Source organism: Chiloscyllium plagiosum, unplaced genomic scaffold (genome assembly GCF_037043375.1).
Source record: "Chiloscyllium plagiosum isolate Xiang-an unplaced genomic scaffold, Cpla_swu_hap1 HiC_scaffold_34, whole genome shotgun sequence".
Classification (NCBI taxonomy): Eukaryota; Metazoa; Chordata; class Chondrichthyes; order Orectolobiformes; family Hemiscylliidae; genus Chiloscyllium; species Chiloscyllium plagiosum.
The window spans coordinates 16,855,637-16,867,827 of record NW_028270172.1 but is presented as its reverse complement, the minus strand read 5'-3'; the positions used below and the strand labels follow the sequence as shown (position 1 = coordinate 16,867,827).

The 12,191-nt window shown below is 43.3% G+C and overlaps 1 protein-coding gene across 3 annotated transcripts; it reads left to right on the top strand.

Annotated features, from left to right (window-relative positions):
• Positions 1-2,012: 2,012 nt before the first annotated feature.
• psmg4 (proteasome (prosome, macropain) assembly chaperone 4) lies at positions 2,013-11,800 on the top strand. 3 transcript variants are annotated; one of them, XM_087978442.1, is made up of 4 exons: positions 2,013-2,301; positions 9,007-9,082; positions 10,052-10,095; positions 11,613-11,800. In XM_087978442.1, exons 1-4 carry the CDS (start codon positions 2,119-2,121, stop codon positions 11,709-11,711), a joined length of 402 nt encoding a protein of 133 aa, XP_087834568.1. In that variant the 5' UTR covers positions 2,013-2,118; the 3' UTR covers positions 11,712-11,800. The 3 variants fall into 3 exon arrangements, with proteins under 3 accessions (XP_087834568.1, XP_043575410.1, XP_043575408.1); XM_043719475.2 differs by lacking the exon at positions 10,052-10,095 and having other exon boundaries at positions 2,019-2,247; XM_043719473.2 differs by lacking the exon at positions 10,052-10,095 and having other exon boundaries at positions 2,030-2,301.
• The last annotated feature ends 391 nt before the right edge of the window (positions 11,801-12,191 follow it).

Genomic DNA, 12,191 nt, shown 5'->3' with positions numbered 1-12,191 from the left:
TTGAGTCCCACCTGCTCCAGTGGTGTATAATAACATCTCCGAACAGGTTGATTCGGAAAAATAGATTAGAAAATACATTGAAAATAATTTGTAATCAGAAAAATCTTACAGAAGCACACAACAGGTCCTCCACTATTTGAAAAGAGAAGACAGCCCTTAGTTAGAGGTCAGCACATTATTTCTTTGGGCTTGCTTTAGCTAGTGTCCATTTGCACATTAATAAAGCCCTTAGATCAGTACTGTATAAATACAATAAACCACAAAGTAAAATATATTTTGAAATGTCATCTCAAGGCCAGGAGGTATTAATGCAACACTCCTGAGTACATTACTCATTTTTATTTTGTCCTGTCATTATTCCATCCAAAACTCCTGCGTCAACAATTTCGATGACTTTTTCAATGATAACTGGTTTGCAGTCCGGTGACTGCTATAACGCATTTAGTAAGATTTTCCCATTAATTCGGCAAGCTATAACCTCACTGTGAGGAAGAGCCTTAGGCATAGTGTTGTGTCATTGTGTAGTACAATTATTGAGGTTTATTAAGTTTCTTTTCAAGAAAAAGTACAAGCTGCTGTGTTTCCTTTCAAGCCTAGTTCTTGTTTAAGTTTTTTTGTGACTTTCTTGTAATTCTCTGAGGTCTTCGGTGCTTCTGTCTGATCAGAACTGAGAAATGTTGATGATGCCATGGTCAGAGACTGAGCTAATTACTGTTACCCCTTTGGAGGGCATACAGGGGACAAATATGATTGAGACATAATTGGAAGAGGCTACCTTCATACAGAGAGTTCCACACAGACTGCTTCACAGCAAAAATATTTGCATTTGGTGAAGGCAAATAAAGCAAAGGAACACAATTAATGGGAGTTTAATATAACATTTGTAGTATCCTCAGTTTTATTAATAAAGGTGGAGAGTACAAGAGTAAGGAAGTGATCCTGAACTTGTATCATTAGGCCCCTGCTGCAGTATTGTGAACAGTTGTGGATACCACATTATGGGAAAGTTATGAACACTTTGGAGGAAGTCTAGAATCGATAGACAAGAACGGTTCCAGAAATGAGAAACTTCAATCATGTAGTTTGTACAAATTGGATCTGTGCTCTCTGGAAAGCAAAGTGCCAAAAGAAGATCTGACAGAGATTTCCAAAATCATGGAAGCTGTTACTGTAAACGGGACAAGAACAAGAGGGGCACAGATTGAGAGCAAAAGAAGTAAGGGTATCAAATAATGGCTCCTGCTCCTTGCATGCTACCTGACCTGGTGCGCTTTTCCAGCACCACTCTAATCTAGACTCTGGTTTCCAGCACCTGCAGTCCTTGTTTTTATCTTGCTGTTTCTCACCTCCACTCTCTCACCTTCACCGCTGTAACCTTTGATTCCCCCGAGTAATCAAGGACCTATTCGTTTCTATATTAAATACACTCAATGACTCTGTGGCAATGAGTTCCACAGATACACAACCCTCGGCTGAAGAAATTCCTTTTCAACCCAATTCTAAAGAGTCTGTTCACTTTGAGGCTCTGCCTCCGGTCATAGTCTGCTCGTTTCTTTTTAGTAGTAGACAGGCAGGAGGCTGGAAGAACATAGCAAGCCAGGCAGCATCAAGGGGCGAAGTCCACGTTTCTGGAAGTGCTGGTGTAGGACAAAGTGCTGAATTGACTGCTTCTGTGTAACAATGATGTGGACTGGGGTGGACTGGGGTGGACAAAGTTAAAAATCACACAACACCAGGTTATAGTCCACCAGGTTTGTTTGGAAACACTAGCTTTCAGAGCACAGCTCCTTCATCAGGTGGATCAGCGCTGCAAAAGCTTGTTGTGTGATTTTTAACTCTTGTGTAACAGTTCTGTGTGCCTGAGAGAGGTTGCTGCAAAAATAGCTGGATTTATCTGCAGTTCCAACCCTGTACTTGCATCGCCCTCTGGCTGCAGCAGTGATTGCTGAGATTAAAGGGCTGAGCTGTGAGTCAGCAACAACAAGAGGCGGACCAGGAAGGGCTGACTCTGCTGTCGAGAGAGAGAGAGAGGGACTCCCCGTTCGGGTGATTGACAGGAGAGTCAGTCCCGGGGAGCGCTCAGCCGCTTGTGTCTGTGAAGCCAGGCCGGCTGAGAGGATGCAGGCTGCGGGAGAGGCTGGGGCTGCTACCCAGCAGGCTCTGTCCGTGCACAACTTCAGCGAGAAGCTGTCGGAGCAGATGGTGCATTTTCACGTCCTCCGCATGAAGGACAGCTTCTTCTTATGGGTAGGGAGCACCCCTACCCTCTCCAACCTTGCTGTAGCCATGTGCACCAAGTTTGTAAGTAACACGCTCCCCGTATTGTTCCCTTAATCCTCCCCTCGACAAAACGTTTGGTGCTGATATTGCATTTCGTTCGAGGAGATTACAGGAGCAACCACAGGGATGACTGTTTCTGGAACTCCCCCGAGTGGTCAGAACGAAAACTCTCAGTGATTGTGCTTTGCAGGAGTTGGGTAGTGGGGGGGAGACGTTCATTTACAGAAACATGCGCCAGAGCCTGATAGGGTCTTCAAAAGAATTAATAGTTAGATAGTTGGTGTAATTTTTCAAAATTCATAGGTTCCCATGAAATTGGAAAGTGTAAAACTCTCTTTATTCAAAAAGAGAAGGCGTTAGAAAGCAGGAAATTATAGGGCTGTTAACTTCACATCTGTCATGGGGCTAAGTTAAAGACTTTTAATAATGCAGGACATTTAGAAATATTAAAGATAATCAGACAGACTCAACGTGGTTTGTGAATGGGAAATCATTTCAACCCATTTTGTGTTTTTTTAAATAGCATCTTTTTGACGAGTCAAATAATATGGATATTGGGGAACTGGTGGATATACTGTCCTTAGATTTTCAGCAGGCAATTAGTAAGATGCCACATCAAAGGTTATTACAAAAAAAAAGTTTCTGGTGTCGGGAATAACTTAATGACATCTATAGAACGAAATAAAGAACTGAGGATGCTGGAAATCTGAAACAAAAACAGAAATTGCTGGTAAAACTCAGCAGGTCTGGCAACATCTGTGGAGAGAAAACAGAGTTAATATTTCCAGTCCAGAGATCTTTTTCTTTCTTGCAAAGAAGTTTGGTTAGCTAACAGGAAACAGAGACTTGGCTTAAGTAAGTTTTTTCTTCTGGCTGATAAAATGTACCAAGTGGTGTACCACATGGATCAGTTCTGGGGTCTCAACTGTTCACAACTTGTACAGCTAACCTGGATAACAGGATAAAGGTATGCTTGTTAATTTGTTGATGACACAAGGATAGTTGTGAAGAGGGCCTAAGGAGGTTACAAAGGGATATAGATTGGTAAATTGAATAGGCACAGACCTGACAAATGGGATATAAGATTGAGAAAATGTGAAATTGTCCATTTTGGCAAGGAAAAAAAAATCCAAATATTGAGATGCAGAGGGATCTATGTGTCCCAGTGTATGAATTGCAAAAGCTTAATGTGCAGGTTTAGCAAATGATTAGGAAAGCTAATCAAATACAGACATATGGAGATAATGCTTCATTTACACAGGACATTGGTGAATCTCCATCTGGAGCACTACATCCAGTATTTGTCTCTTATTTAACAAAGGGCATCAATATTGTTTAGAGAATGTTTATTTCACTAATGCATTTAATGAGGAAATATCCCATAGACTGGGCTTGTACCCACTGGAGTTTAGAAGAGTGAGAAACAACTTGATTGAAACTCAATGACTAGGAAACTTCACAATGTACCAATTGCCTGTATCTCCTGTAAACAAGTGAAAAAGTTGCTGGAGAATGAGATTGAAGAACAATAGGGGAGTCCAAAACTAGAGGGCGTAGGTTGAAGGTGAAAGGGGAAAGATTCAAAGGGACCCGAGGGATAACTTTTTCATGAAGAGGGTGGTGTGTGTATGGAACAAGCTGCCGGTGGAGTTGGGTACAGTTACAACATTTAAAAGGTGTCTGGATAGGTATGTGGATAGGGAAGGTTTAGTGGGAATGCTGGAAAATGGGACTAGATCAGATTGGGATGTCTGGATGGTGCGGATGAGTTGGACCGAAGGATCTGTTTCCGTGCTATATGACTCTATATACGGTTTGAAAGCTCTAGACAGGAGAATGTGCGAAGACTAGACTCTCCTGTGGGAGAATCTAGAACTAGGGCTTACTATTTAAAAGAAAGAATTGCCTATTTAAGACGGAGTTGAGGTGAAACTTTTCTCTGTCAGTGTTGTGATTCTTTGTAACTTTCTTGGTGATGAAAGCAGAGTCGTTAAGTGTTTTTAAATTAGAGGTAGGTGGATCAACAAGGGGGTGAAAGGTTATCACAGCTAGGTGGGAATGAGATCACCATGTTCCCGGGACACCCGCACCAATCAACCAAACCGCCCCGTGGTCCAACATTTCAACTCCCCCTCCCACTCTGCCGAGGACATGGAGGTCCTGGGCCTCCTTCACCGCCGCTCCCTCACCACCAGACGCCTGGAGGAAGAACGCCTCATCTTCCGCCTCGGAACACTTCAACCCCAGGGCATCAATGTGGACTTCAGCAGTTTCCTCATTTCCCCTTCCCCCATCCCACCCTAGTTCCAAACTCCCAGCTCAGCACTGTCCCCATGACTTGTCCGGACTTGTCCGACCTGCCTATCTCCTTTTCCACCGATCCACTCCGCCCTCTCCTCCCTGACCTATCACCTTCATCCCCTCCCCCACTCATCCATTGTACTCTATGCCACTCTCTCCCCACCCCCACCCTCCTCTAGCTTTTCTCTCCATGCTTCAGGCTCTCTGCCTTTATTCCTGATGAAGGGCTTTTGCCTGAAACGTCGATTTCGAAGCTCCTTGGATGCTGCCTGAACTGCTGTGCTCTTCCAGCACCACTAATCCAGAATCTGGTTTCCAGCATCTGCAGTCATTGTTTTTACCTAGGGAATTCCACAGGTTCATAACCCTTTGGGTGAAGAAGTTCCTCCTCAGCTCAGTCCTAAATCTGCCCCCTCTTATCTGCACCCTGGTTCTAGTTTCACCTGCCAGTGGAAACAGCCTCCCTGCTTCTGTCGTCTGTTCATAAGTTTATATCTTTCTATAAGATTCCCTTCATTCTTCTAAATTCTAATGACATTTCTTATTTTTTCAACCTGTTTATTCTGTAACTAAAAATATACCAACAATGGATATAACATTGTCAAGTTGCTTCATTTTATTTTAAAAAAACTCCCAGAGGTTTGCAAGACTGGTTAAAATAGTATTTAACTAATATTCTATAAGGTGTTCCTTTACTGATCCACAAATCAGTGGAAGTGCATTAAGTACATGTTAATTCAGGTAATGGATATTCTGTTATGGAGTACAACACCTTCCATTCCCAGCATCCAATGACAGTATCAGACATGGCTTCCAGGGGAAGTACAGCAAAACCAGAAACTTCACATATTTTCTCCTACTTTTAAAAACAAGATTTCTTGGCCAATGAAGTTCTTTTCCCTCTCATATCGATCTTCTTCATTTCCATGATTACTAGAGTCACAGAGACGCACAGCACAGAAACAGACCGTTTGGTCGCACTGTCCCCATGACTTGTCCGGACTTGTCCTACCTGCCTATCTCCTTTTCCACCCTCTCCTCCCTGACCTATCACCTTCATCCCCTCCCCCACTCACCCATTGTACTCTATGCTACTTTCTCCCCACCCCCACCCTCCTCTAGCTTATCTCTCCACGCTTCAGGCTCACTGCCTTTATTCCTGATGAAGTGTTTTTGCCCAAAATGTCGATTTCGAAGCTCCTTGAATGCTGCCTGAACTGCTGTGCTCTTCCAGCACCACTAATCCAGAATCTGGTTTCCAGCATCTGCAGTCATTGTTTTTACCAACTAGATATCCTAAATTAATCTTGTCCCATTTGCCAGCACTTGGCCCATATCCCTCTAAACCCTTCCTGTTCATATACCCATCCAGATGCCTTTTAAGTGTTGTCATTGTACCAGCCTCCACCACTTCCTCTGGCAGCTCATTCCATGCACGTACCACCCTCTGCATGAAAAAGTTGCCTCTTAGGTCTCTCTTAAATCTTTCCCCTCTCACCCTAAACCTATGCCCTCTAGTTCTGGACTGCCCCAGCCCAGGGAAAAGACCTTGTCTATTTACCCTATCCATGCCCCTCATGACCTTATAAAGTCACCCCTCAGCCTCTGATGTTCGAGGAAAAACAGCCCCAGCTTATTCAGCCTCTTCCTGTAACTCAAACCCTCCAACCCTGGCAACATCCTTATAAATCTTTTCTGAACTTTTTCACATCTCTCGCTCTCGCTCTCTCTCCACTCACACACACTCCACACTGACCCACTGGACGTACAAGAGTAAGAATTAAACATTAGCTTTTGGCTGACATTTGACTAAACAGAATCCTTCACTTCTCACTTACATTGATGAATAATTAATTGGGTACTTCAGTACTTGCCCACACCCATATCAGTCTGAAAATATAAACTCACCTGGACTTGGAAACTAACCAGACTCAAACCTGTTTTTGTTTTTCAAAGGGACGTTGCTGGAAATATTGGGTGTGGAAGGACATGGGATTTTTGTGGCACACTGATTGTCTGTCCCTGTCTGTGGGCCAGGAGGCCCATGATGTCTTTTAGTTGAAAATTACCCCTTGCAAACATTGTATGTGTAAAAGACAACGGCAACAAGGCCAGCCAGATGGATCTCATAGAATATGAGCTCCCCGATTGGACCAGATTAACAGCCTCAATCAGGGAGCCCTGGCTGACAGATATGAACAGGAGAGTCTTCACTCTGGGAGCTGGATCAGAATAGAAAAAAAAGAAAAAAAATGAACAGGAGGGTCAGAGATTATGCTCAGTCTCAGACCCGACTCTGAGCTAGCTGGGTCAGTGTCATGTACTATACATGTGTAAATACAGAGTGACTTGGTGAATGGGATACTGGCCTCAGTGGAACTATTTCAGTGAGTCCTTAACATTTTGCCTAAAATGAGCGTCAAATGTTCTACTTTTACGTGAGTCTATACGGGAATTAAAATTCCCTCCACTGGACTTCGCAGTCAGCAGTAAAGCAAAGAGCACTTAGAGTCACAGAGATGTACAACATGGAAACAAACCCTTCAGTCCAACTTGTCCGTGCCAACCAGATATCCTAATCTAATCTAGTCCCATTTGCCAGCACTTGGCCTATATCCATCTAAACCCTTCCTATTCATATACCTATCCAGGTGTATTTTAAATGTTGTAATTGTACCACCCTCCAACACTTCCTCTGAGGAGTGTTGCTGAACAAAGAGACCTTGGAGTGCAAGGTCAGAGTTCCTTGGAAGTCGGGTTGGAGGTAGATAGGATAGTGAAGTAGGCACTTGGCACCCTTTCCTTTATTGGTCAGAGCATTGAGTACAGGAGTTGGGAGGTCATGTTACAGCTGTACAGAGCATTGGTTTGGCCACTTTTGGAATATTGTATGCAATTCTGGTCTCAATCCTATCGGAAGGATGTTGTGAAACTTGAAAGGGTTCAGAAAAGATTTACAAAGATGGTGCCAGAGTTGGAGGGTTTGAGCTATAGGGCGAGGCTGAATAGGCTGGGGCTGTTTTACCTGGACCATCAGAGGCTGAGGGATGACCTTATAGAGGTTTACAAAATCAGGGAGGGGCATGGATAGGATAAATAGACAAAGTCTTTTCCCTAGGGTGGGGGAGTCCAGAACTAGCGGGCATAGGTTTAGGATGAGGGGGAGGAAATTTAAATGGGAACTAAGGGGCAACTTTTTCACGCAGAGGGTGGTACGTGTATGGAATGAGCTGCCAACACTTGTCACTGACCCACAGGGTTAAATGTTGCTGAAAACATCGAGTGATCTCTTAGGTGGGAACTTCACCTCTTGTGATGCAATGATACTATTTCTGATCACTGGGCTGTTATGAACATAGAGCAACAGTGATACCATTGGGTTTGCTAGCTGCTCAATCACATGAAAGGATTTTTACCAAATACCCAGCCACTGCTGCAAAAAGACCACAAACGAAAAAGTCATTTTTTAACAATGTTTTCACACTGAGCAAACTCCAGATGTGGACGTGCACACGAGGTGAAAGTAGAAGCTGAAGTATTTGGAATTTAGGAAGAAGATTATTCTAAAGATTAACTGAAAATGTGACCATTTGATCACATAAATGGCACTCAGCAATTATGAAGTTAGTTTGTCCTGACCTACATCAAAACTTATTAATCACAGCGCAGTTAAAATGCGTGGTTGAAGAAAACATAACTTCTGAAGGGATTAAACCACAATAAGGGAGGGGGATTATTGAAAGTCTTGCTGATTATTTTTAAACAATCGCTGGCTTATGGATATCCACCATACATTCTGTGTGTTGGAATCCTGATTGACACTGATAGTTCGCATCTCTGTGTTGATCTGCCCAGCTTTCTACAGCTGAGGTAGTTTTCAGTGGGTAAAAAGTGAACAGCTCTCCATCAATCCCAGATCCCAGATAAATCTGTCCCTTGATGAGAAAATGGTTCTGATTTTGGGGCAAGTTGGACTTTGGTTACTATCACACAAGTTATTTGCTGTCTGTGTTACTGGAGAATGCGCAAATAGATTGCAGAATGTTCCGTGAGGACAGTACTTCAACTCCTGCCTGTGCTTGCACACTCCAGGTAAAGTAATCTGGGCCGGGTGCTGGCAGATGGGACTAGATTGGGTTGGGATATCTGGTCGGCATGGACAGGTTGGACTAAAGGGTCTGTTTCCATCCTGTACATCTCCATGACTCTATGACTCTGTGTGTCACTAGTCCATGTGACCCACAGTGGTCTAGGTTGTTGGTTCACTACCACCTTATTGAAGGCAGTTAGGGATGGATAATAAATACTGGCCTAGCCGGCGATACCCACAAACAAATGCTGAAGAAGAAACAACACACATGTGGCTATTTTAAACATTAAAAGTCTTAAAATGCAGTATCTAAATATGGAAATGTTGATTTGCAGGACCCAATGCCAGTATCCACATTAATCCTTGGAGATTCCTCTGATACCACTCCAAACTCTGTGGCACAAAGACTAGGTAAGAATGTTTCTTAATCGACAAAAATATTGTGACTTGTTTTCATTTTGTTTTTCTTATTCCCTTTATGCAGTCATCATTCCTGTTCTGCCACACCCACCCAATCCCATTAAAGTAAAACGTCTTGGCCCAATGATTGGATGCCAGTTTGTGTGATTTAAGGCCTCAGTCTGTGTTGTAAGGCTATACATTTTAGAGTTTTATCAGACATTTTCTTGCGCCTCCTTGTCCAGGATAGGATTATAGCTTGACATCCAGAAGATAATCAGTTCATGCCATTAGCTCCCAACCACCCACTCTTTTCTCTCCTACTGTTTCTTGTCCCTCTCCATTTTGACAATACCATCAAATCAATCCTCAGTCCATGTGCTTTAGCAGACCCCATAATGTTGTTCGAAAAGGAGTTCCAAGAGTTTGACCTACCGACACCGAAGGAACTGGGATATATTTCCAAGTCAGGAGAGTAGGAGAAAGTGAGGATTGAAGATGCTGGAGATCAGAGTCAAGAGTATGGTGGTGGAAAAGCACAGCAGGTCAGGCAGCATCTGAGGAGCAGGAGAATCAATGTTTCAGGAATAAGCCCTTCATCAGGAATCAGGATTTGGAGAGCACAATTTAGAGAGCAACTTACAGGTGGTGGTGTTCCCTTATATGGCACAGTGGTTAGCACTGCTGTCTCACAGCGCCAGAGACCCGGGTTCAATTCCCGCCTCAGGTGACTGACTGTGTGGAGTTTGCACATTCTCCCCGTGTCTGCGTGGGTTTCCTCTGGGTACTCTGGTTTCCTCCCACATTCCAAAAATGTGCAGGTTAGGTGAATTGGCCATGTTAAATTGCCTGTAGTGTTAGGGGTAGGGGTAAATGTAGGGGAATGGGTCTGGGTGGGTTGTGCTTCGGTGAGTTGGTGTGGACTTGTTGGGCCGAAGGGCCTGTTTCCACACTGTAAGTAATCTAACCTTGTCCTTCTAGATGAAGAGCTTCTGGATTTGGAATGTGCTCTTGAAGGAGCCTTGGTGAGTCGCTGTACTGCCATCTTGTAGATGGTACACACTGCTGCTACTGAATGTCAGTGGTGGAGGGATTGAATGTTGAAAGTGGGAGGTGTGGTTCCAGTCAAGCTGATTGCTGGAGTTTGTGTGTTGTTGGAGCAGCACTCCAGCCAAGTGTGACTCCCTATCAACCTCGATGTTTGATTCCCTCTTCAAGCTGTTCGAGCGAGGCTTGAGATCTCGATAAGCCTTGGCTCTTCATCTAGATTTCTCAATTTGTAAAGAGCCCGTCTATTTTCTGTCTTTCTCTTTATCCTCCTTGAACCAGTTGAAGAGTAATCCCATGGTGACTGAGATAGAGATGAGACCATTTTGGTTAGGAATTTGGGGAAATTAGAGAGTGAATTTCCCCAATGCTCTGCTCATTTTTTTAAAATCCAGGGAATTGTTGGAACTGGGGACATGTGAAGAAGAGAGAATGACAGCAACCGATTAATTTGTGGGATGCTACTAATCCTTTAATTTCATATATATTATTTTTAAAAGTCAGGTTAAAATATGTCATTTATATCACTTTAATACTTTTGTGGATTATTAAAGTTGCCTTAATGTTTTACAGCCACTTCATTTCCTTTTCAATGTTAATGTGTCACTTATTTTAAAGGAGTGAATTCCATTTTAAAAACCATTATGAGAGTGCCCACTTACTTAGCTGGTCCTGTAGATGATCTTCATAGACTGTAAAAGACAGACAAGATCCTGCCTTCACGGGTAACAGCATGTGTTGCATTGAGAAGGTAGGCTTTATTAGTGAGGACTGTATACAGACTGAAGAGGCTTTGTGGGTGATGGAGGTACTAATTAAGCAGTAAATCTGCAATAAGGGGTTGCTTTTCCAGAGCAGTAATATTAGGGGAAGAGCAGAAAGCACCCCTTGATTAGATTTGCGATAAGTAGAGATGCTGTCAGTTGGCTTCCAGTTCACAATAAATGTGCAGTTCAGTGTTTTACTGATGGTTTGTACATCAAGATTGTTTCTGGATGAGGAACAAGCATCCCAGTTACATATAGAACATAGAACGTTACAGCTCCGGCCCTGGAGGTTGCGCCGACTGTGAAATTAATCTGATGCCCATCTAATCTACACCGTTCCATTATTATCCACATGTATAATACCCATTTTAATGTCCTTAACGTCGGCAAGTCTACGACTGTTGCAGGCAGGCCATTCTACACCCCTACTAATCTCTGCGTAAAGCAACTAACCCGATATCTGTCCTAAATCTATGTCCTCTCATGTTAGCCTTCATCTGAGGAAAAAGGCTCTCACTGTCCATCCTATCTAATCCTCTGATTATCTTATACATTTTGATTAAGTCACCTCTCAACCTTCTTCTCTCCAACGAAAACAGACTCCGTTCCCTCAGCCTTTCCTCGTAAGAACTTCTTAGGTCATGTGCCATTGAAATGTACTGAAAACCCGTGTTCCACATCAGGTTTTAACTGGACTCCCATTTGTTCCTTTTGAATGTACCATGCAGCGAAGAAGACAGGAAAACAGGTTTTCATCAGCTACAATCTGCCCAGCACCAACACCAGTCTCTCACTGCAGGTGGAAAACCGAATCAAAGAAGAAATGAAAGCTCATCCAGACAAGTTTTAGTTGTCCATTTAATTTTTTTTAAAGGAATTTTGGGTTGAATTGTTTAATAAAATGTTATAAATGCCATTTTTCTTGTCGCTCATTCTTTAAATCGAGGGTCGGGTGCTGAAAGTGAGGGTTGTGTTTGGGTTTGGTGACCCCAGCCAGCTTAGTGCTGGACTCTGTCTTTATGTTTGTGTCTCCAGTGAAGGGTTTATGTGTGAGCTGGTTGGCATTCAGATGGCATTGTGCTGCCATGCCAGCTAAATGAGCCAACTGTGCATATGCTGAAGAACAAAGCAGCGACTTTCCCAGTCTGCATGGACCCCGGGTTTCAGAGGGTCCAACGCCGGTTGCTACGCTGCTGATTTCTGTGCATTTTTGACTTTTTCTGAAACAAGAATCAAGACTTGGGATTCTGGGTAATCCAAGATGGAGGGCTGGAAAAGTTGTGGCTGAAAGAGCTGTTCCTTTTTTG

Bases quoted from the DNA above. Each gene is read 5' to 3' on its own strand.
- psmg4 (XM_087978442.1), top strand. From the start codon at position 2,119: ATGCAGGCTGCGGGAGAGGCTGGGGCTGCTACCCAGCAGGCTCTGTCC. The intron at 9,083-10,051 runs GTAAGAATGTTT...TTGTCCTTCTAG, and splicing joins CTCTGTGGCACAAAGACTAG to ATGAAGAGCTTCTGGATTTG. The intron at 10,096-11,612 runs GTGAGTCGCTGT...TGTACCATGCAG, and splicing joins GTGCTCTTGAAGGAGCCTTG to CGAAGAAGACAGGAAAACAG.